Raw genomic sequence first — 23721 nt, 5'->3', positions numbered from 1 at the left:
AGGGCAAGGTGATAAGGAATAAAGCAAATCGGGTGTGTGTGTGGTGGTGGTGAGGGGGGTGGGTACTTCACCCAGAAGGAACAGCACCTCCAAAAGCCTGGAGGTTTGAAAGAGGGCCCAGAGCCCCTGTGGCCGTGTATTGGGTGCAGGGAGAGTGAGTTGAGAGGAATCTGAAGAGTGGGTCTGGGGCCGTCCTGGGAGGTTTGGGCTTTGTTTCAGTGCCTTGGGAAGCCACTGGAGGCTTCGAGCCCGACAGTGACATCATCCGATTTATGCTTTTAAAAGCTCACGCTGGCAGCTGTGTTCCTCTCACTTACCCTAAAATCTGCCCTCCCCAGCGCCCCCCCCCCGCCCCCACAACACACACCCTGGCCTACACTGCTCCTGGCCCATACTGAGTGTTCAAAATAAATGTTGAATGACTACTTGCCCCTGAGTTCCTGGAGGTAGTCACTTTTCTCACTGGACCTCAGTTTCCTTACCCGAAATGTGGTCTGTGGGATTTTCATGCCAGAGTGGGTGGGCGGGACTGGATTTAGGTTACCGGCCTCCCGAAATCCCCGAGATCTGAGTCTCCCACACTCGGAACGGAGTGGGGGGAGGGGGTCTTCACGCCGCAGAGATCCTAACCATCGCGCGGCGGCCCCGCCCCGCCCTGGACCGCTATCCGAAGGATGCTGCAGCCCCGGAGGCGGGACCCGCAGGCTATCCCCGGCTCCCCCTTTCGGATTGGGTGCAGCCGTGACCGGCACCGCTCGATTGGTCCATCGAGAAGCAGGGGCGGGGCCTGGCTCCTGCTGCGGGGCTACCCGGCAGCTGGGGACGCGGCCCGAGCCCGGGAAGCTGCTGCGGGGGCGATGGCCGCGCCGAGCCCGGGGCCCCGCGAGGTAGGTGCCGACCCGAGAGAGGACAGGAAAGGAAAGGGTTGGAGAGCAGTGGCCGGGTCTCCCCGCCCTGTATGGGGCGGACACATCCCCATCCAAACCCAGGAGGGGTCCTGCACTTGGGCGGGACTGGGACACGCCCCACCTGGGGCTGCTGGTCTGAAGTGGGGAGTCCGGCGGGTTTTCCACGAGAACTTGCTTGGTTTCCTCATTGCAAAATGGAGACAATAATAAAAGCGTCTCCTTCATAGGGCAGTTAGGAGGTCAAGCTCTCAGCGAGGGCTGGGCTCATGGTGGGTGCCGACTGAAGATGGGTCAGAAGCGGTGACTTCAGCTTCATGGGGACCTGCCGCGCAGGACTGGAGGAATTCGGCGTAGACGAGTAGAGTAGATGACTCAATCACTGACATCACAGCTCCTACTATAAGGAGATCCTGTGCACGGTGCTCAGACTCAACAGTAACAACAGTTAATACCATCCACGAAGGAGTTATTGTAGTTCTCAGTTTACAGACCAGAGAGCGAGGTGCAGAAAGGTTAGGTGATTTACCTAAGGTTACACAGCTAGTGAGAGGCTGCGGAATGAATTATCCGCTGATAATAAGAACCATCACTATGAGTGCTGACTGAATGCCAGGCACGGTCCCCTCACAACACGCCGTGAGGTGGGTACCAGCCTTTTCTGCATTTTACAACTAAGGGAACTGAGGCAGAGAGAGATTAGGAGAGAGCTGACAAACAGTGATGTGGGACTCAGACCAGGGTCTTTCCCTGGTGGGATGCTGACTGCCCCATGCTGACTGCTTCTGGTGCCACCCACCACAGATCCTGGCCCCCTCCCCAGAGGCTGGACGCAGAGCAGCTGCTTCAAGCTCTGGCCACCGTGGGCTCCTCTGGCGTCTACGAGACAAGCAGTGTCGCCTGGGACTGTTTGAGATTGGCCCCGGGCACGAGTTGCACCAGGTGATGTGCCTGATGCAGGCAGGGCTGTGGGCTGCCACTCAAGTGTCCATGGACCACCCGCCCACGGTGAGTGGCCAGTTCCACGCACCTCCGCTAACAGTGAGACCAGGCTGATGCCCCGTCCTGCTAATAATGCAGGGCTGGGGATCAGAGCAGGCCAGATAGAAGGGGAGGAAGGCAGGGACTTGGTGCAGGGAAGGAGGGACATTTCTGGGCTGAGGCCAGGAAGCCAGAGAGCCCAAGGTGTGTTGAGGGTGTGAGGAAGCCCTTGAACCCACGTGGTGGATGTATGATCTAGGTGGGTGTCTGCCTCTCTTTAGGCCTCAGTGTCTCCATCTGTATAATGGGTGGGAGGGATTGTACTCTTTGGTCTCTGAGGTCCTCCCTTTCTGCCAGGGTGTGCAGTTGAGAAGGGACCCCACCCCCACCCCACCAGCTCCGCCCATCCTCCCCAGAGCTCTGGCTAGGGCCAGGCTGGCTCAGCAGAAAGGGTCGCCCACTGCAAGCTCAGCAGCTGGATGGCCCCGGGTGAGCATGTGTGTCGTTGGTGTGTGTGCACACATGTGCAGTGTGACCCCATCCTAGCACAGGGACCTGGAGGTCCAGGGAGATGCAGGAGTCCTCTAAATCTCATCACCTGCTGATAATCTTGCAGGGTTCCTCAATTCTCAGCATGGTCTCAGCGTCCTGCTGGCTCAAGCTCAAGGGCCATCTGTCCAACCTCATTCTCAGTCCACCCCTCCTTATTCTCTTCAGTCTCGGTCTCTCCTCTTCCCAGTGGCCATCACTGCTGTTCCCCCTGCTATGAGCACCTTGCTACCCATCTTCACTACCCTCACATTTCATCTTAGGGGGCACCTCCTCCAGGAAGCTTTCTCTGATTCTACTCTTCCCAGGCTCAGTCAGGCAGGTCCCTAGACTTCAAGGCCACCCCCTTTTACCGGGAGGGCATCCGGCAACACTTTGGCCCCCGTTGTGTCTGGGCACATGTGCCAGGCTCTAACTCAGAGACTGGTGTGGGAGACTCAGCAGTGAATAAGACACACCTGGGACCTGCCCCGGCTCCTTCCCTCCAGCTCTGGGAGGGCTGGTGCTCTCCCTGCTCAGCTCACGCCTCGGTTAGCCCCCAGCTGCTGGAGGAACCACATGGGGGGAAGGGGTGAGGCCGGGTGCCAGACTCTGGGAGACCCTGGGCTGGCAGTGTCGGCTGAGACTTGCCCTGGGCCCCTCTGCTCCTTGCTCCAGGGGCTGCCCACAGAGGAGGATTTTTCCGAAGTCCTGACCCAGGTTCATGAGGTAGGAAGCCCAAGACCACTGCATGAGAGGGAATGTGTTCAGCTCTCCTCCTCAGTTTCTGCATCAGTTGCAGTGGGAGTGATGGCTTGACCCTGGGGTCTTGCAGAAAGAGTGTGCTTAACCCTGACTCTCCCTCGGGAGGGCCAACTGCACACCCCTGGGCGCCAGGGGACACTCCTGGGGGCTGTTCTTCCTCCTCGCAGGGCTTCGAGCTGGGCACTTTGGCTGGCCCCGCCTTCGCCCGACTGCGGCGCTCCCTGGGGCTGGCCGAGGAGGACTACCAGGCCGCGCTGGGTCCCGGCCGCCCCTACCTGCAGTTCCTCAGCACCTCCAAGAGCAAGGCCAGCTTCTTTCTGTCGTGAGCTGGTGGCAGGGGTGGGGAATGGCGGGGGGAGTGGTGTCTGGGGGGAGGAGTCGGGGGAGGGATGCGCTTGAGGAGAGAGAGAATGGCCAGGTTAGGTTGGGTCACGTCCAGATAGCGGTCCGATGGAGAGGGGCGGAGATAGGAGGCCAGACGGGCGGTGGGGAGGCGGCTCCTGACCGGCCTGGACAGTGACCTCTCCCTCCCGCCCCTCAGCCACGACCAACGCTTCTTCCTGAAGACCCTGCGGAGCCGGGAGGTGCAGGCGCTGCTCGCCCATCTGCCCCGCTACGTGCATCACCTGCAGCGACACCCACACTCACTGCTCGCACGGTTGCTGGGTACGACCTGTCCGGGACCCGGGACTGCAGGGAGCGGGGAGGGGTGAGGAGAGAGGGCGAGAAAGGGAGGGGTCGGAGAGTCGGAAGGTTCCAGGATCGCGGGTGGTGGGGGGAGCGTAGGGGACCTGAGTCTGAGCAGGGTGGAGGGCACTAGGCCACAGAGAGGCGGGGGCCAAGTCCAGTGGGGAGGCAGGTCCTAGACCGCAATGTACGAGGGGGCGGGGTCTATGGGCGGGGCCAAGACCTGGGTGGGGCCCCAAGGGGGCGGGGTTGGGATTGGACAGTGACCGGAGGAAGAGTTGTGGGCCTGTTAGTCGCTCAGTAGTGTCTCTCTGCGACCCCGTGGACGGTAGCCCGTCAGTCTCCTCTGTCCATGGGATTCTCCAGGCAAGAATACTGGAGTGTGTAGCCATTCCCTTCTCCAAGGGATCTTCCTGACCCACGGCTCGAACCCAAGTCTCCTGCATTGCAAGCAGATTCTTAACCGTCTGAGTCGCCCATTTGGGGCTAAATCTAGAAACAGGTCAAGTCGGGACACCACCCTCAAATTGGGGAAGGGAGGGGTCTGGGGGCGCGGCCTGGAGGCTTGGGAAGCGGCAGATCTCGAAGAGGAGGAGTGGCCTGAAACTGGCCTTGGACAGGATGGGCCCCGGGGGCGTATCCGAATTTGCGCCCCTCACCTGACGCCCTCTCCCCTTCCAGGAGTGCACAGTCTGCGGGTGGCTCGGGGAAAGAAGGTGGGTGAGGCCGAGCCGAGTGGACCGGGCCGGAGGGGGCGGCGGAAGGGTGAGACCCTGTCTCCTCTCACTCCCTACTCCTGTCCCCAGAAATACTTCATCGTCATGCAGAGCGTCTTCTATCCCGCCGGCCGCATCTCTGAGAGGTGAGTCGGCCTCCCAGCCCCGCCCAGAATGTACCACCTGAAGCGCCCACACTCATGGGATAGACAGCGAAAGATCGATCCCAAGATCTCTTGACGGGTCCGAGACCATGATCCCCACGACCAACGTCTCTTGAGTGCTCAAGAGGCAATGAGTGCTGTGTAGAGTCATTTGCACTCATCATCTTCCTTCCCAGAATATCTCTGAGGGGTAGGTGTCCTTATCATCCCCATTTTGTGGATGAGAAATTGAGGAGGGGAAATCTACATAGCTACTGTGCTAGAAGCAGGGATTCAAATCCAGCCTCTGATTGGAGGAGGCCCTCTGAGCCTCCTAGTCCTGCCTCCTCTGCCACCAGAGCTCCACATTGGTGCTCCCCAGGGGCTGCAGACCTCCCACAGGCCCTTGTGGTTCTGCGAGTAGTATGGGCCCACTGTGTCAGATACCCCAAGGATGACAAGGGGCCAAGAGGCAGGCACAGGCAAGGGGAAAGGCTGGACTGGTGTTCAGCCTGAGTTGGAATCCCTGCTCTGCCCTTTAGTCACTGTGTGGTCTTGGGCAAATTGAAAAACCTCTCTGAGGTTTTTTTCTTCATCTCTAACAGGGGAGCGATAATGGACTGGGGTTGTGCTGAGAATCTGAACAGTCACCCAGTGGCTGCTCTTGTTTCTTATCACCTTGTGAGCTTTCCTGTGTGTCTCAAGTCTGTATAATGTGGAATTCTATCTCCCCCACCCCTCACCTCCAGGTATGACATCAAGGGCTGCGAGGTGAGCCGTTGGGTGGAGCCCGCCCCTGAGGGCAGCCTCCTTGTGCTGGTGCTGAAAGACCTCAACTTTCAGGGCAAGACCATCAATCTGGGTGAGCCATAGGGTGGTCACTGCCTGCTCTTCCTCTGTTTAGGGTGAAGTTAGAAGGGTGTCCTTGGCACTACCCTCTGCCCGAGTCATTAACAGCCTAGATTCTGGAGTCACGTGGAGAATCCTAGCTCCGCGACTCTCTAGCTAGGTGACCAAGGCAAATTACAGATGAGTTTGCCCATCTGTGAATTGGGACAGTAATGTCTCCTGCCCTCCCGGGGCAGGTGCATGTGGAGCCCGCAGCACCTTGCCCGGCACCCGACGAGCACTTAGGTGGGGGCACTGATGCTCCGGCAGGGCCCCAGCGGAGCTGGTTCCTCCGCCAGATGGAATTGGACACCGCCTTCCTCCGAGAGCTCAATGTACTGGATTACAGCCTCCTGATGGCCTTCCAGCGTCTTCATGAGGATGAGAGGGGCCCAGGCAGTAGCCTTATCTTCCGCACAGCCAGGTGGGCCCCCCAGAGGCAACAGCAAGGATGAGGTGATGAAAGCATGGACAAGACAGGTGGTGTGGTGGGAGAAACAACACAGGCAGAGGTTCAAAGCCTGGAAAGTGCAGTATTTGTGTGTATGTGTGTACATGTATGTGTGTGGGGGGGGGAGGGGCGGAGGAGAGCTGGAGAAGCCTGGCCAGCAGGGATAGTGGGCACAGGTAGATCACAGCAGGGGAAAGACCAGGTGAGATCCAGTTGGATGAGAGCTTCAGTGTTGATTTGAAGAATCTGCCCATTTTCCAGAAGGGGATGTGGAGTCATTGAAGATTTCAGACCTACTTCATTTTTGCCTTAGAAAGAGCCCTTGCCCCTTGACCTGGTCATTTCACTTCGAGGACCCTGAAGTCATCACCACTGGCACCATCATCATGTTGCCTTCCTCTTGCATGCAGTCAGTCCTTGCATGCTGACCATGAGGTTTTGAGAGGATGGGTTCATTCCCAATTTAGAGATGTGAAAACTGAGCCTCAGAGGGAGGAAATGAAGTTGTAGAATGACTTTTGAGGATTCATGTTGGTACTTGGTTAGTTACTTGGATTTCAGTTCTCCAAGGCCCACTTTTGTAGTTGAACAGTCAGGGCTGCCCTGGCAGTTCGGTGGTAAAGAATCTGCTTGCAGAGCAGGAGACCTGGGTTCAATCCCTGGACTGGGAAGATCCCCTGGAAAAGGGCGTGGCACCCCACTCCAGTATTCTTGCCTGGAGAATCCCATGGACAAAGCAACCTAGTAGCCTGCAGTCCATGGGGTTGCAAAGAGTCGGATATAACTGAGCTACTAACACTTTCACTTTTGCTTTTCAGAAATATTTAGGCATTAAGATAGGTCCTTCTTGGAAAATAAGAAAGGAAATAAGTTCATTGATTTGGTGGGTGGACAAATGAAAACTGATGTCCACTCACCCCGCCCCCAGCCCCACCCTTTGGAGGAAGACCTTCCAATGGGCAAGTCTTGGGCACAACCCAAGGTAATGGCTCCCCATGAAACCTGTGACTTGGTGGACACATCCTGACCAGGTAGTGGAATACCCGCTATGGGATACAGATTCCCCTAAGTCTGCCCATCCAAGCTAGAGTAAATCCAAGTTTGCATACAGTGGTTTTTATTCTATTGAAATTTTCCAAGCTGGCTGGTAAATGGCCACCACCCCACTTCCACTCAGTTCCCAGCCCCTCATTCAGAACCTACCATCCCCAGGTTAACCCTGCCACTGCAGAAAGTACCAGTATTCTGTCCAGGCTCCCAGACCACTCTGTTCAGATTGGTTGGTGCCTGGGGTGGGAGGGAGCTTTCTTTGATTGGCTTATTTCCCCCCAAGACCTGGGCAGGGCAGGAATAAAGCCCTCAGCGACCCCCGACCCCCTACTCTCCAAGTTGCACCATCACAAGAGGACAAAGTTAGGGAATTGAGCCTTCTCTGGCTTGGATTGGGGGCCCCCACCAGAGGCATCTTCTGATTTGGAATACAATTTGAGGCAAAAAGACACACCATCTGCAAACTTGGGTTTTTCTGCAAGGTTTCAACTCTGCCACTCTGAAACTTTCAGGGTTGGATGACCCCAAACAGCAGTTTTGGAAATACCTAAATACGGTGTGGCGTGTGCATGCTCAGTCGTGTCTGACTTTTTGCGACCCCCTGGACTGTAGCCCACCTGGCTCCTCTGTCCATGAAATTTTCCAGGCAAGGATACTGGAGTGGGTTACCATTTCCTTCTCCAGGGGATCTTCCCCACCCAGGAACCGAACCCATATCTCCTGCATTGCAGGCAGATTCTTTACTGTTTGGGCCATCAGGGAAGCCCACCCAAATATGGGACTTACCCAAAATGATGTGGTACTTAAATGTAGAGCCAGATGCTCTACATTAAATGTAGACCCAAATGCTAGATACCAGCGCTATCCAGTAGAAAGTTAACCCTAGCCACACAGGTAGTTTTAAATTTTCTAGTAGCCTCATTTTAAAGAGTAAAAAGAGGGACTTCCCTGGCAGTCCAGTGGTTAAGACTGCCTTCTAATGCAGGGGGTGCGGGTTTGATACCTGGTGGGAGAATTAAGATCCCACAAGCCTTGGGGCCAAAAAACCAAAACATACAACAGAAGCAGTAGTGTAACAAATCCAATAAAGGCTTTAAAAAAATCTTAATAAATAAATAAAAAGTAAAAAGAAATAGGTAAAAATAATTTAATAACATATTTCCCTTACTTCATACATCCAAACTTTGATCCTTTCATCATCTAATCAATGTAAACATTTATATCTTGCATTCTTTTTCTCATACTGTCTTGGAAATTCAGTATTTTTTTTTCTTTTTCTTTTTTTTTCCAGTATGTATTTTACACTAACCATGCATCTCAGTTGGGACTGGCCACATTGAAGCGCTCAGGGGCCATACGTGGCTAGCCGGCGGCTGCAGAGCGCACAGCTCAGCTTTTAGCCTGTCAATTGCAATTCACTCAGCCCCCCAGTTTACCTGACATCACAGGCCGGGGCACACAGGAGGTGTGGGGATGACCCAGGGGCAGCCTGGCCCGGGCTGACAGGGTCCATTGACTGGGGGTCCTCGGAGGAGGCGGTTATCTCACCCTCCTGTCGGCCCCCAGGTCTATACGAGGGGCACAGAGCGCCGAGGAGTCGGGAGCCCAGAACCGCCGACTGCTGCCCGACGCCCCCAACGCCCTACACATCGTGGACGGGCCGGAGCATCGCTATTTCCTAGGCCTGGTAGACCTCACCACGGTCTACGGGCTCCGCAAGCGGCTGGAGCAACTGTGGAAGACGCTGCGCTACCCAGGCCGGACCTTCTCAACCGTCAGCCCAGCTTGCTATGCCCGTCGCCTTTGCCAGTGGGCAGAGGCGCACACGGAGTGACCGGCGCGCAGCCGCTGTCTCCCCATCTGGACACATGGGACCACGCCGGGGACGCGGGTTCCAGCCTGGCCCCTCGCCTGCCGTTCCTCCGGTTGGCCTCCAGAGGGCGGCATCCCCTAATACTATGAACTCGTTTTGCTGGGGAATGCTGTGCCTGGCATTGTGCCAGGGACTACCCTAACGTGAGATTATTTAATCCTCAAAAAAAAAGAGAAAAGCTACTATTCTTTTTTACAGACCATGAAATGAAGGTTCAGGGGGTGAAGGGACTGAACAAAATCATTCAGCAATAAATGCGAGAACCAGGACTCAACTATGCCTTTTGGACTCAGGAGCTGTATTCTTATTCATCAGCTCCCACAGTCCTGTCCTCACTGGGGAAGGGGGTGGCTGAAACCTCCAAGTCCAGCCCCTTTGTCGTCCGGACGGGGAAACTGAGGCCCAAAGACTTTAAGGGACTCATGCACGGGTAAGTGGCAAGGCCAGCCCAAGAACCCAGGCCTCCCAATACCTGCCCCCTCAACCCAGGCTCTAGCAGGACCCACTGGTCTCCCTCTGGGGTGGCCCCCTTATATCCTGCACAGGTGGGAGGAAGTGGGGCATGGGCGGGGGGGCTTCAGCTCTAGGAAACATTAGACTGGGGTCCACTATTGATCTTGAGTAAGTTCTGCCCTCCTCTGGGAGTCACTTTAATCACCTGTGAAATGGGAGCAGGGGTTGGTGGTCAGTCTGGACACACAGACATCACCAGAGCAGAGAAGGAAATTGCCTGCATAGCCCCTGATCATTCCTTCTCCCTCCTCTAGGAAACTTCAGCCCTACCTCTGACCCCAGTCCAATTCAACCATGCCCAAGGGAGCCTTTCCTCTAGAGCTTCTCTGTGGCCAGGCTGTGGGACCAGGAAAAGGTGCTAAACCTCTCTGTGCCTCAGTGGTCTAATTTTGCAAATGGAACTATTTAACTCATTAAATATTTATTGAGCATCTGCTATGTGACAGGCCCTCTGCCGGGGGAATGCGGACCTGGGGTGGAGCGAAATGCAGAGATTCTTCCTCCGAAGAACTCACAGTGTGTGTGTGTGGGGGGAACAGTGATAAAAGCCACGTGTGTGACAAAGCCTTGTGAAGAAACAAGGGGCCATGGTGCTTAGGGAAGGAGCCCCTATCTAGTTATTTGATGGGAAGGGGGGCTCTAACCTCTAAACAGAGACCAGAAGAATCAGATACAGCTCTGGTGGTGGCAGGGGGTTGGGGGGTGTCCCAAGCCAAGGACACAGCAAAGATCTGGGGTAAGAGAGAGCTTGGCATTTGAGAGAAAAAATTATTTCACTGCGGTCGGAGTTTGAGGGTGGGGTGACAGTGTGGTGGGGTGGGGGGAGCTTTGTGGGCCAATCACTGGTCCCTGGGGTCGGATGATTCCAGACCTTGGGAAAGTCACTCAGTGACTCAACGCTGCCATTGCACTGGCCATAAGAGAAAACAAGGAAAGACGGCTGGTGGGGGAAGGGAGAGGAAAAGGAAGTCTTAGGCTGCAGGGCTGGAGCGTGGGCTCCTGGAATATATACATAATTGACGTCATCCCTTGCTGTTTGGGTGACCCTAGGTGATTACTCAACTTTTCTGAGCTGGCACAAACCACGGAGCACTTCTCGTTCTGGCTCAGCAGGAAGTTGAGACACGGAGTGCGTTAAGGTCATCACTAAGGAGGTGGGTGGGCCGTGGAAACTCTGGTGGAAGGGCAGCACAGCAGGAAACGGGGGTTTGGCCCTACATTCTCCTGGGGTCTGGATCCGACCGGGCTGAGTCAGGGCCTGAGACCTACGCTCATGGAGAGGGATGGTTCAGTCTCTACCTACTTTGGGTCTCTGACAATGGGCTGAGGCAGGGCCTGAAAGAAAGTGGCCCCTCTAAGGTCTCACGAGGCACAGGACTCCTGGCTCTTCTAACTGGCTCAAGCAACACATTATCTAGCACTGTGTGTGTGCTGGACACCGTGCTGGTGTTGGAAATGCTCTAAGGACATGACTGGCCTGACTGCCCACACGGAATAGAGGTTAGTGGGCAGGTGGACCATAAACAAGACAATGAGTCAATGCACAGTGTGATTTCAGAGTGTGAAAAGTCCTTTGAAAAAAATAAATCAAGTTGGGACAAGAGTAATGGGGGTGTGGTGTCAGATAGAGGGGTTGACAAGGGCCTTCTAAGGAGGTGATATTTGAGCTGAATGACTAGAAAGAGCTGACCATGTGAATACAGAAGTCCAGGTTGAGGATACGGCAAGTGCAAAGGTCCTGAGGTAGGAACAAGTTCAATGCAACTGGAGATTGAAACGGCAGTCAGGGTGGGTGGACAGCGATTGGGAAGGAGGCAGGAGTTCAGAGCATGCACGGCCTTACAGATCAGGATGAGGAGAGAGGACTTTTGCAGGGTCAAACTGAGGAGCTTCATCTGCGGCTGCAGGACTTGCTGGTGTCAGTTCCCCTGTGGATGTACGATCCTCTTCTGCTCTGGGAGCTTGGGACCGTTGTGTGTGTCCCTGTCCCCATGCAGTCTTAGCAAGGCATATGCCTCTATGCGGAAGGAATCATCACTTCACCAGCCATTGTGGGTGATCAGTGAATCCATAGGGAACATCTCACCATTTTCTTCCCCTTGGAGTTGGGGCCACGGAGAAAGACTGAACTTAGGTGTGCCCAGGTTGGGGTGAGGCAACACAAGGAAGGTTTGTGCTCAAAGGATGCGCTGGGAGCAGGGCTGCTTCAACATCAGCCCTTCCAATAGGATGAGTAGCAGCACGGAGGTCTAATCACCGGCTTCGGGGAATTTGGCTTTGCATGTGGTCTTCCCAGGTAGTGCTAGTGGTAAAAAACCCGCCTGCCAATGCAGGAGATTCGGGTTCAATCCCTGGGTTGGGAAGATCCCCTGGAGGAGAGCATGGCAACCCATTCCACATCCTTGCCTGGAGAATCTCTCATGGACAGAGGAGCCTGGTGGGCTACAGTCACTGGGGTCACAAAGAATCAGACATGACTGAAGTGACTTAGCATGCATGCACATGGAGTGGATAGCCCTGGAAAGTTGCTGAAGTGGGTGCAGGTTCCCAACACAGATACCTTGCTATTGTATCCACATCAGAACCTCTTAGAAATAGGAAAATAGAGTTTGAAATAGGACCAGAGCAGGAGCCCAGGCTTTTACAGTGTGACTTCTTCTGTTTCTACGCTTCCTCCTCATCTTGCATGAAACTCATAGGATTTAAATTTAGTAATTCAAGATGGAATCACAGTGGCCAATGTGAACTTCCATATTAGTTATTGTGAACTGTCCATTACAGGACTGTGAGTGTCTGAATGTGATAAATTAACATTGTTGCTTTAGGGACTTTCTTGGAGGTCCAGCTGTTAAGATTCTATGCTTTCCCTGAAGAGGGTGCAGATTTGATCCCTGGTGGGGGAATTAAGATCCTGCATACCATTTAGTGTGGTCAAAAAAAAAAAGCATTGCTTTAGATAAGGAATTAGTTTGGTTTCTCAGAAAGACTCTATTGGCACCAAGACTGATAAAGACTAAGACTCCTTGGGGGTATAACTGTTACCCTCTATAGGCAGATTCCTTAAAATGAGACCACAGTGCTGAGCAACTTGAAGGCTCTTTGCTGGAGGACTCCCCACTATTGTTCCAGATGGATGCTCTGTTGGGGCAGAAGGTGACTTCCTATCATGTCTGTCATGAGACTGGTTCAGCTGGACCAAAACCTGCTGCTCACTGGTGCTGAGGTGGGATCTTCCCAGACTTCTCCTTGGACAAGTTTGTTACCCTCGTTTCTATTTTCCCTACTTTGACTAACCTGTGTTGCCTGCTTTTGTTGTTGTTCAGTCACGAAGTCATGTCCTAGTCTTTGTGACCCCATGGACTGCAGCACACCAGGCTTCCCTGTCCTTCACCATCTCCCGGAGTTTGCTCAAACTCATTTCCAGTGAGCTGCTAATGCCATCCAACCGTTTCCTCTGTCATTTCCCTTCTCCTCCTGCCTTCAATCTTTCCTAGCATCATGGTCTTTTCCAATGAGTCAGCTCTTCACATCAGGTGGCCAAAGTACTGGAGCTTCAGCTTCTGCATCAGTCCTTCCAATGAATATTCAGGGTTGATTTCCTTTAAGATTGACTGGTTTGATCTCCTTGCAGTCCAAGGGACTCTCAGAGCCTTCCCTAGCACCACAGTTGGAAAGCATCAATTCTTCAGCAGTCAGCCCTTTATATAGTCCAACTCTTCACCTGCTAATTGTGTACAATAAACCAAGTGACTCAGGAATTGAATACTGGTTATGTTTTGTATATCCCCATCCTGTGATTCTAACCTGGTCTTACCGCTGGACCCTGCAACAAAACAGGGGCATTTGGGAGTTGAAAGTAGGTGGTCAGAGCCCTGGCTTTGCAGTGACTGCCCAGTTCAAATCCTGCTTCTGCCACAAGATGCTCCGGCACTTTGAGGTAGGTTCTATCATCAACACCCCCTCCACAGAGGAGAAAAACTGAGGCTCATCTGAAGTAGTCCAGGTAAGGATGCCAGGAAAAAAGAATACAGGATGCCCAGTTACACTGGAGGACGTCCCTGTAGCTCAGACAGTAAAGAATCTGCCTGCGATGCAGGAGACCAGGGTTCCATCCCTGGGTAGGGAAGATCCTCTGGAGAAGGGAATGGCAATCCACTCCAAGATTCTTGCCTGGAGAATTCCATGGACAGAGAAGCCTGGCAGGCTACAGTTCGTGGGGTCGCAAAGAGTTGGACATGACTGAGCGACTCACACACAGTTACACTGGACTTTCACATTTCTAACATAATTAGTGGCTACTTTCCTGCGTAGTTCAACCGATAAAGAATCTACCTGCACTGCTGGACACTTGGGTTCGATACCTGGGTCGGGAAGATCTCCTGGAGAAAGAAATGGCAACCCACTCCAGTATTCTTGCCTGGAGAATCCCATGGACAGAGGAGCCTGGCGGGCTACAGTCCACGGGGTTGCAAGAGTCAGATGCGACTTAGCGCTTTCTTTTCTCAAATTCCAATATAAGTGGGCATGCGGTATTTCACTTTGCGAAATCCGGCAACCCTACCAAGCTGGAAATCTGGAGCTGCCTCAGCCTAAAACCCCACTTGATTGTCCCTGAAGCTCCCCACACCCAAACTTCAGAAATGGAGAAATTCCAGTCCGGACCACAAGAGGGCGACAAGGCACACAAGGCACCCTCTAGGTCTTTCCTCTAGGGGGCCGCCCACCCCACCACCCGCAGGAGCTTAGGAGATGCACTGAAAGGCAGAAGGGAAGAGATGCCGGAGCTGAGACTCCACCCCCAGCTGCTGAGGCCGGGTCCCTAGACCCTGCGGCCTCACCGCCCCCGCCCACGCCCACCGCGCACGCCCCACCCGAGGCGCGCTCGTAGGCCCCGCCCCCGCCCCTGCCGCTCAGCCTCGCGCCCAGCGCCTGACTCCTCCCCGCAGTCCTAGCAAACCCCGCCCCCGCCGGCGGCGGCGCACAATCACTTTCCAGCCTCCAGAAGCTGAGACGACTGCGACGGCGACGCCTCAGTCCCGGGGCTCTGGCTTCCTGCCCCGTCCGTCCCGCCCGCGGGCCATGGAGCTCCGAGCAGCGGATGGGGAGCAGCCGGCGCATCCCCGCCTGCCCTCCAGGTTAGCGCCCGAGCTGGTGAGGGGTCGGTGGGGTCTGGCGGTGGGGTGGAGAGTCCTTGTCCCGTCCAGCCCCAGGCCTCTCTGTTAGTGAGTTAGGCAGAGATGGGAGTCAAGGCTCCAGGCTCCTGGTGCTTATCTGACCCAGACTGGATGGGGTGGCCTTGAGCCCTGGGCTTCTCTTGTCTACCTCTCCTTCCCCATCTGTGCAGTGGGGACTGGGTTGGCGGGAGGTTTCAGCTCCTTTAGGATGGGGACGGTGTTTGCCCGGTGTTTGGGGACTTGAGGGCATGTGATTCCCAGAAGCCGTCTGCCCTGACCCAGGCCTGTACCCTCCCCTGCCTCAGTATCCCTGGGCAGATTCCTTGGAGGCCTGGGACCCAGCTCTGAGTGTCTGGGTCTTGGCAGGTCCCTGGCTCCTCCGATCCCTTCCCAGCCTGATCCCTGGAGGCAGCAGCCACCGGGCTGCTGAGCGGCAGTGACAGCATGAAGGCTCCGGTAAGTGGCAGAAGGAGGAAGGCTCACAGGGGAGGTGGCTTCCGGCCCAGTAGCCTCACCCCCCGCCCCTGACTCCCCACCCCAGGGCTGACTGTCACTTATGATTCCACTGCTCCTGAGCTGAAGGAGACCAGCAGACTGGCCTCAAAGTCCAGCCCTGATCTGCCAGGCTGTGTGGCCCTGGGCAAGTGGCATTCCCTCTCTGGTGTCAGTGCCTTGCTCCTCTTCTATATAATGGAGATAATAGTACTGCCTCCTGTGAGCATCCAGGGGTCACCCAGGTGAGGCATCTACCTGGGAGCAGGGTATGTCGTGAAAGTTCAGTTTAGCGGAATCTTGACTTTATTCAGGAGCCCCTGGTGAGAGCCTTGAATGTTGTGGAAAGTCAGCTGCCTGAATCAAGGTCTCTGGGTCCTTGCGGGCAGGGAACCAGGTGCCAAGCACAGCTTGAGGCCTCAGGGGCTGAACCCCCTCCTGCGCACAGCTGGTCTCACAGAGATTTATTTTTAGGAGCTGAAGTGGCTTGTGGGCAGAGGAGGGAGGGCCTCTGGCAGGATATGCCCAAGGAGGGGACTGGTGGGGGCTACTTTTTCACCTCTGATTTTCAGAGAGCCCCAGCCAGCTTGCCAGATGGTTTCTGAGGCTGAGGGACCTGTGTCTTGGGCAGGCTGGGAGACCGGTTAGAGCCCAGAGAGACACAGGTGGTGACCAAGGTGGCCCGGCACACAATGGCAGGCCAGGGTTGTGTCCCCCCACCAGGCGGCCCCTCCTTGAAGGCTCGGTGGAGGTATTCACTACATCTGCCAGCCGGGCAGGGGGCCAGGAGGGCTTCCTGGTTCACGTGGCCTCTGGGGACGTGGTTTCTGGAGGAGGGAGCCTCAGGGCTGCAGCTCTCAGTTCTTGAAACCGTTTGCTGAGTGACCCTTCCCTATGTCCCCTTCTACTGTCTCTTTACTCACACGGTCTGCTGACCCAGGTCATGATCATCAGCTGGGGGAGGGGGGCGACCATGGAGTCAGCTGGGGGAGGGGACAGCCTCAACCTGGGATCTGAAGGGAACTGGTGGCCCTTCTACTGGGCCACTCTCATGTCTTCATATGCACAGCACTTTACTGTAGCCCTTTGACCACTGTCCTCAGAGTGAGTTCCCACTGTGGGTAGTATCAGTTTCACAGAGGAAGCAGGCCCAGAGAGGTAGACAGTTATACCCAAGGCTGCACAGGGCACCTCAGCTTTCTGGTTAAGAGGAGGGTTTCTGATTTGGAGACCCCACCCTGTTGCTTTCTTACTGTGTGGCCTTGAGTTGCCTACCCATTTTCACCCCAAATTGGTTTCCTTATTTAGAATATTGGGATAATAGGGCTTATCTCAGTCATGCATGCGCTCCGAACCAAGCCCAGAGGCAGGCCTGGCTAACAGAGACTGTGGCCTCTGCTGATGTTCTGGGAACTACTGAACTGGGGTTTGGACCCATGAGGTTGGGGACCCCAGCGGCAGCTTCTAGGAGCTCCAGCGCCAGTCCCCCCAGCTTGCACCCCATGACCGCTGTCTCCCCCAGGGTCGGCTCCTGCTCATCGTCCTCTGCTCTGCGGGCTTCTCGGCTGTCTACATCCTGCTGTGCTGCTGGGCCTGCATGCCCTTCTGCCCGGCCGCCTGCCTGGACCCCCACCTCTCTATCAACTCCAGGCCCACCGTGCCGGGGCCTCTGCACTTTAGTGGCTACAGCAGTGTGCCAGATGGGAAGGTGAGTTCGCTGGGCAGTGTGTCAGGGGGTGGGGCGCAGGCCCAGCCAAGCTTGCCAGGGTTCTCCCTGACTCTGGGGACTGTGAGAACTGGGCTCACATCAGGCCAGCCTGCATCCTGGACTTGGCTCCTCTGGTCAAGCTGACCCTTTACCTCTCTGAGCTTCAAATTCTAGGAGGAAATTTTTTTTTCCAATTGTGGCTGCACTGCGTGGCTTGCAGGATCTTAGTTCCCCAGTTAGGGCTTGAATCCAGGCCACAGCAGTGAAAGCGCTGAGTCGTAACCACTGGACCACCAGGGTATTGCTAAATGTCTTTTTTTTTTTTTTTTTTTTAATTCAATGAATATTGCCTGATGGCTCTCAGCTGGGCACTGGGGATAAAAAAGATGAGTTAGGCAGGGTGGCCACCTGGAACTCCCGGTCCAGCCTGGGAGCCAGATAGCATCACATCATGGTGGTACATGCAGCTTTAGATTTATTACTAACTGTCCACGCACAACCCATCTGTTTAGCAAGTGTGTATTTGGTGCCTTCGATGTGCCCTGCCTTGTGCTGATACCTCCTGGGGATACAGATCTGCCCCAGAGCTGTCCCTCTACAGGAGACAGGGACAGTGAAGCCCAGGGTGACGAGGCAGCTGAGGCCCCTGCCCCGTGGCGTGCACCTCCCCACGCTTGTTCTGCCAAGTGAGGTTCAGAACGCTTTACACTGCTCACCCTGATTTCAGCAGCCCCAGCTGGTAGGTTTCTCAAAGGCATCTCCCAACGACACCCGGTGCAGGAAGGTCCGAGCTCGGAGTCTGCCAGCTCTCCGAGTGTTGGTCGGAGGGAGGACGGCTCAGGGACCTTGCGTTGGAGATCTGTTTCAGGTCTTCATCCCTCTGAGTCACAGTTGCCTCATCTGTGAAAGGCAGTCATTGTGGTTCCTGCCTCAGTAGGGTTGCTCTGCAGGTCCAACTCTGTGATTCATGGACAGTGTTTAGAATGGGTGCTGTGTAAATCTTTGATCAAGATGCAGAAACAGCTGAGTTGGGAGGGACAAACTCAAGTGCCGCCAGGTTTGGCCAAGAGGGACAAGCGGCAAGGTGGGCTGGGTAGACGCTGTCCCAGCTTCCATGGTCACAGCTAGTGTTCATTTCAGATGCTCAGAGTTTATGAGGACGTGGCCCCAGGATAGCCAGATCCTCTGAGTTTGTTAACAGAGCAGAAAATCTTAGAATGTCAAAAGGGCTGATTTCTATGTAGGACTCATTGTCTTAAAGACCCTGCAGAACAGGACAAGCAGAACACCTTCTGCGGCTGATGGTGACCTTGGATCTGAACAGACTACAATTGTCAGCTCAGGCTCAAACTGAGGGCAGAATAAGGAAGTCTTGTTCTTTATTGCCAGGGCATGGAAAATGGGGCTACGAGTCCTTAAATCAACACAGTGTCAGACATAAACTGTCCCTGAGTGGGCTACAACTGTGTGTCTTTTATCGACTAGATTGAGTGTTTCCACATCCTTTATAGGCCTCCATCAACCTGTGTTCCCAAAGAGGGCATGGAGGCCTGGGGTAGGCAGCAAGTCTTCTTCCTGGGAGCCCTGACCTCCAGTTACAGTTTGCAGACTTGTTGGATCAGCTTCTGCCTCTTATGAGATAATGAGGTGGGGTAGGAGGGCAGCTTACTATGCCCTCAGGCTGTGTTGATCACTCTCTAGGCATTTTTAATTGAATCCTTATGACCTGATCAAGTAGATGCTATTTTCGTCCCCTTTTTATAAATGAAGAAATTGAGGCTCAGAGAGACAAAGTAACTTGCCTTAAGCACACACAGCTAGGATGGGGCAGAGCCAGGATTCAGGCTCAGAACCAGAGGTTCCCAATGTTGTCATGGGCTTTTACTTATAAACTGAGACAAGGAAAATGGGACTTGGGCAGAGAAGGAAGTGACCTAAAAGTAATTCTGAAGAGCTGGGGTTCATATTTACCTAACAAATATATAACTGACACCTAGTCTGTGCCAGGAACTTCTCTAAGTGCTTTATAAATATTAACTTACATAATCCTAACAAGAAAGTGCAATGTAGGGCCTCACAGGGCCTTAGCAACAGAAACCAGGGCCAGAAATGTGGCTGACGGGGAAGCACAGGACCTTGAACAAGGAATCTTGGCTCTGCCACTTGTCACTGGTATGACCTTTAGAAAGTCATTCCAACTGCCTGGCTTCTGTTTCCTCATCTGCAAAATGGGTTGATGAAGTCCTTGGAGCTGATACAGGTGGTCAGGGGTATTCCTGGGTGGCGGAGAAGGAGGGGTGGAAGCTACGTGCCCAGGACTTCCTTTCTTTCTCTCTACCTCCCCCCGCAGCCGCTGGTCCGAGAGCCATGCCGCAGCTGCGCCGTGGTGTCCAGCTCAGGCCAGATGCTGGGCTCGGGCCTGGGCGCCGAGATCGACAGCGCTGAGTGTGTACTGCGCATGAACCAGGCGCCCACCGTGGGCTTCGAGGCAGATGTGGGCCAGCGGAGCACCCTGCGGGTCATCTCCCACACGAGCGTGCCTCTGCTGCTGCGAAACTACTCCCACTACTTCCAGCAGGCCCGCGACACGCTCTATGTGGTGTGGGGCCAGGGGAAGCACATGGACCGGGTGCTGGGCGGCCGCACCTACCGTGCGCTGCTGCAGCTCACCAGGATGTACCCTGGCCTGCAGGTGTACACGTTCACCGAGCGAATGATGGCCTACTGCGACCAGGTCTTCCAGGACGAGACGGGCAAGAACCGGTGAGCGTGAGCCGGGGAGCTGGCCTGCTGGGGGTCTCCCTGGCAGCTGGGGGCCTGCCTTCTCCAGGAGCCTCTGGTCCATCGAGGGTCTGCTCTGTCTGGCACTGGGGCTCAGCAGTGATAGAGGCAGACGTGGTCCTGCCCTCTGATGGGGACAGGAATCAGAGACTGTCATCATCGAATGACCATATAGATGTTCCACATGGTGGTGAAAGGCGTTCGGCCTCACCAGTATACACCGGGGCGGGGCGGTGGGGGGTGGTTGGTGGTGGTGGTGATGGTGGTGACCAGTGTGGGGCCATGGCAGGGAGCTCTTCTGTTTGGAGGGGATGCTCTGAGACCTGAATTGGTTTCTGATGTCCCTTCCAGAATTGAAAGTAACAGTGGCAGTTCTAACAGCCCTTTTTGTGCACCAGGTACTGAGCTAAGTCCTCTTGCCTTCAAGATCTCATTTTATCCAACACCCAGAAGAGCACTTGAACTGTTATGGCTTCCTCCTCTGCACACTGGCTTCTCCCCCACCTCCTCAGCTCAGAAAATACAGCCACCAGCCTCCAGTTTTTTAGTCAAACCCTTGACTTTGCCCTCGACTCCCCTTATTTCATCACCTGTCACGTAGGATGGGCTCGCGACTCTCCTTCCTTGCCCACGGGTACCTCCTTGACCTAAGCCACCATCCTCCTCTGTGTTTTTGGTAATATTTTTAGTTAGTTGACTGTGCCTGGTCTTAGTTGCAGCACATGGGATCTTTGTTGTGGCATGCTGGATCTTTAGTTGTGGCATGCAAACTCTTAGCCGCAGAATGTGGGATCTAGTTTCCTGACCAGGGATCGAACCTGGGTCCTCTGCACTGAGAACGCAGAGTCTTAGCCACTGGAACACAGGAAAGTCCCCACACTCCCCTGCCCTTGCAGCAAGCCCTGCAATCTGATCTCTTAAGTGCCCCAGTGAGTTCATCCCACCAGTCACCTGGCCTCACCCTACAGCAGCTTCGCATCACATGGAAAATAAAATCCAGACTCCCACCTCCTCCCCTCCCCTGGCCTTCATGCCCTCGCATGGTCTGCCCCTGCCTGCTTCTGTGGCCTCATCGTCCTTCGCTTGCCCTGCTCCAGCCACACTGGCCATGGACATCCACACTGCTCTCGCCTGCAGGCCTTTGCACCTGCCATCCCTACCCCCACATCCTCCCTTGCGTTCAGTATGGATGGTGTTTCTCCTTGGCCCTGTCTGAAGGAACACTTCCTACCTGACATCAGTCATCCCATTCTTTTGTTTCCTTGTCTTCCCAGCAGGTCTCTTCCAGCTGCCCCCTTCCTTGAGAATGTTAACGCTGGGTGGGGCCACTTCATGGCCAGCTCAGGGCTTGGGAGGTGTTTAGTTTGAATGGCTGAACCACCCCACAGCCCTTCAGTAGAGCCCGAGATGAATGGCCATCAGCTGGGAAAGTAATCAGTACTGGTGCTTTGAGAGTGGCGAGGCCAGGTCCAGCTCCAGGCTCCCATGCTCTGAGTTGGGGGTTGGGGCTTGTGGGAGGAGCTGGACTGACAGTGTTCCCTCTCCATCACCACCTGTAGTTATCCCCATGTCACCCATGGGGCAGTGAGGCTCAGAGAGGTTCATAAGCAAACCGGATGCCCCGGAGCAGATTCAGGATTCAAGCTGAAGACTGTTTGACTCTAGACAACCCTCTTCCCCACTTTCAATGGCTGTGTTTCTGCTGCTTTCTGCTGTCTCTGCAAGCTTGGTCCCTGTGATGCGGAGAGGGTGTGACCAGGGCTGATGCATCATCATTGTTGGGGGCGTGGTTTGCTCAAGTCCTGTGTTGATGGGTAGAAGATGAACAGACCTGGGTTGGCACCCACGCCCACCTCTTGCCCACTGCTGGCCTTGGGCCAGATCTTCCAGCTCCCCAGTGTCCCCCAGAGGCTTTCTGTGGGGGTCGAGATGAGAAGCCCTTGACTCGGAGGGGAACCAGTGCTGTGTGGTAAGCCAGCTGAGCTGGGGCCACCTTGCTTCCAAGTTGAGCTGGCGGATGTGGCCAGCTGACTATGCGTCCCTCCCCCGGCCAGGAGGCAGTCCGGGTCCTTCCTCAGCACCGGCTGGTTCACCATGATCCTCGCCCTGGAGCTGTGTGAGGAGATCGTGGTCTACGGGATGGTCAGCGACAGCTACTGCAGGTCAGGCCAGCCAGGAGCCAGGCGGGGGGACACCGTGTTTGGGCCCTACGCTGAGGATATGTGGGCTTCCGCGTGAGCAGCCAAGGCACAGACAGCCCTTGGGCCTGGTACCCAGTGGGAAGGAGCCCAACCTGTAGAACAGGCTGGGTTCCCACCTCCTCTGTGCCCGAGTGGTCTTGGGCCCGGCTGCCACCTCCCATGGCAACCGTTTTCTCCGGTCAAAGAGAGCAAATGACCACACTGTCCTCAGAAGCTTGTGGAAAGGTTTAGCGAGAGAACGATCTACCGAAGTCCTTAACCCCAGCCTCAGGGCTGCCATGCGTGTCCGTCATCAGCTGTTACGCCTAAGCTTTGACTTGCGATGTTCTAGTTCAACACTGTCATAGCTCCCATCACTGAACTGAAGGGGCCCCACGTTTTCACCCTCTGTTTTTTGGGGGGAACTTCTTTGCTGAGCACGTGGGCAAGATGAAAGTAGCCCCTCTCTACCAGGACGCCTGGCCAGACTGCCCGTGAGTAGGTGGATGTGCAGGCCTGGCAGTTCCATGCTGCCGGGAACCAGGGGTCCCTCAACCATGAGCCCGGCACCAGGCACTATGCATTTTTTGACCTGTGGTTTTAGCTTCCCTAGTGGCTCAGGCGGTAAAGTCTGCCTGCAATGTGGGATGACCCAGGTTTGATCGCTGGGTCAGGATGATCCCCTGGAGAAGGAAATGGCAACCCACTCCAGTACTCATGTCTGGAACATTCCATGGATGGAGGAGCCTGGTAGGCTACCGTCCATGGGGTCACAAAGAGTCGGACATGACTGAGCCACTTCACTTTCACTTTCAGCCAAGAAGGTAGATGTCACCATGCCCATTTTACAGATGGGTTATTGAGGCTCAGGGCGTTTGTCTTGACCTAGAGTCAACCAGCTCGCAAGAGGTACAGCCAGGGCTTGAGCCCTTGGCCTTTGGAATCCTCAGGGGCTTCCCTGTTCCTCCTTTATCTATCTTGGCTACCCTTGGGACCAGGCCTGTGGGACTCTGTGGTCCGTAGGGCTGGGTAAGGGATGGTCCTGGCAGGTGGCAGGGTCTGGCGGGAGGCGGGCGAGCTGGGGTTCCTCACACCTGTCCCTCTTCCCCACCCACAGGGAGGAGCATCACCCCTCGGTGCCTTACCACTACTTCGAGAAGGGCCGGCTGGATGAGTGTCAGATGTACCTGGCGCATGAGCGGGCGCCCCGCAGCGCCCACCGCTTCATCACCGAGAAGGCTGTGTTCTCTCGCTGGGCCAAGAAGAGGCCCATCGTCTTCGCCCACCCATCCTGGAGGATGCAGTGGCCCCATCGCCACAGCGCCATCACCAGGCCTCTGTTGCAGCCACACTCCGCCAAAAACACTTAATTTATGGATCCTGCCTCCTGCCATGTGCCGAGCGGACCTGAGTTCCCTTCCAGCCATACCCTTGGGGACACTTGGAGCCATCTCAGGCTTCTAGACTTGGGGAGAGAGGAGGAGGCCTCTAGTGACCTTTGCAGCCTCCTCCCCACCCCTGCTCCCTGAGTAATCTGAGTCTTCGTTTTCAAGTTCTTCCCACCTCTGAGTCTGTCCAGTGACCTTTGCCCTGGGGGCTGGTGGCCCCCGGTCACCAGCACTATGAATTTCGACCGAGCACCAGCCCTGGTCCTTCCTCTCTGCACTCCCTCTCCACCTGCCTTTGGTGCCACACTTCCCAGGCTGGTTGCCCTCGGTGGGGCAGCCTCGAGCTTGGGGTTCATTGGGTGAAGGGGGAGAGCCTTTGAACTGTGACTGTCAGGGCCACCTCTGGAGTGTACGGGTAAATGTGTTTTCTGGAAGTCTGTCCCGGCTATTGTCATGTGTCTGAGGGTGGGGACTGGAGCTTCTCTGCTCACCACAATC

The 23721-nt window shown here is 55.3% G+C and overlaps 2 protein-coding genes across 8 annotated transcripts; both read left to right on the top strand.

Moving 5' to 3' along the window:
* Positions 1-597: 597 nt before the first annotated feature.
* PIP5KL1 (phosphatidylinositol-4-phosphate 5-kinase like 1) lies at positions 598-9256 on the top strand. 5 transcript variants are annotated; one of them, XM_043470533.1, is made up of 10 exons: positions 598-887; positions 1710-1913; positions 3093-3143; positions 3347-3501; positions 3721-3845; positions 4548-4582; positions 4673-4728; positions 5475-5587; positions 5884-6037; positions 8681-9256. In XM_043470533.1, the coding sequence occupies exons 1-10, from the start codon at positions 675-677 to the stop codon at positions 8946-8948; spliced, it is 1374 nt and encodes a 457-aa protein (XP_043326468.1). In that variant the 5' UTR covers positions 598-674; the 3' UTR covers positions 8949-9256. The 5 variants fall into 5 exon arrangements, with proteins under 5 accessions (XP_043326468.1, XP_043326469.1, XP_043326471.1 ...); XM_043470534.1 differs by lacking the exon at positions 3093-3143; XM_043470536.1 differs by lacking the exon at positions 5884-6037 and having other exon boundaries at positions 8681-8928.
* A 5223-nt stretch (positions 9257-14479) lies between these two features.
* ST6GALNAC4 (ST6 N-acetylgalactosaminide alpha-2,6-sialyltransferase 4) lies at positions 14480-23657 on the top strand. Of its 3 annotated transcripts, XM_043469661.1 has the most exons (7): positions 14480-14635; positions 15041-15130; positions 16689-16874; positions 19225-19473; positions 19567-19637; positions 21710-21817; positions 22953-23657. In XM_043469661.1, exons 2-7 carry the CDS (start codon positions 15119-15121, stop codon positions 23203-23205), a joined length of 879 nt encoding a protein of 292 aa, XP_043325596.1. In that variant the 5' UTR covers positions 14480-14635; positions 15041-15118; the 3' UTR covers positions 23206-23657. The 3 variants fall into 3 exon arrangements, with proteins under 3 accessions (XP_043325596.1, XP_043325595.1, XP_043325594.1); XM_043469660.1 differs by having other exon boundaries at positions 19225-19637; XM_043469659.1 differs by lacking the exons at positions 14480-14635; positions 21710-21817 and having other exon boundaries at positions 15104-15130; positions 19225-19637.
* The last annotated feature ends 64 nt before the right edge of the window (positions 23658-23721 follow it).

The sequence above is a fragment of the Cervus canadensis genome, chromosome 5, assembly GCF_019320065.1.
Source record: "Cervus canadensis isolate Bull #8, Minnesota chromosome 5, ASM1932006v1, whole genome shotgun sequence".
Lineage (NCBI taxonomy): Eukaryota > Metazoa > Chordata > Mammalia > Artiodactyla > Cervidae > Cervus > Cervus canadensis.
The sequence above is the reverse complement of the archived record's forward strand: the minus strand, read 5'-3'. Positions and strand labels throughout refer to the sequence as shown.

Bases quoted from the DNA above. Each gene is read 5' to 3' on its own strand.
- PIP5KL1 (XM_043470533.1), top strand. From the start codon at position 675: ATGCTGCAGCCCCGGAGGCGGGACCCGCAGGCTATCCCCGGCTCCCCC. The intron at 3,502-3,720 runs GTGAGCTGGTGG...CCCGCCCCTCAG, and splicing joins AAGGCCAGCTTCTTTCTGTC to CCACGACCAACGCTTCTTCC. The intron at 4,729-5,474 runs GTGAGTCGGCCT...CCTCACCTCCAG, and splicing joins GCCGGCCGCATCTCTGAGAG to GTATGACATCAAGGGCTGCG.
- ST6GALNAC4 (XM_043469660.1), top strand. The intron at 16,875-19,224 runs GTGAGTTCGCTG...CTCCCCCCGCAG, and splicing joins GCAGTGTGCCAGATGGGAAG to CCGCTGGTCCGAGAGCCATG. The intron at 21,818-22,952 runs GTCAGGCCAGCC...CCCCACCCACAG, and splicing joins GTCAGCGACAGCTACTGCAG to GGAGGAGCATCACCCCTCGG.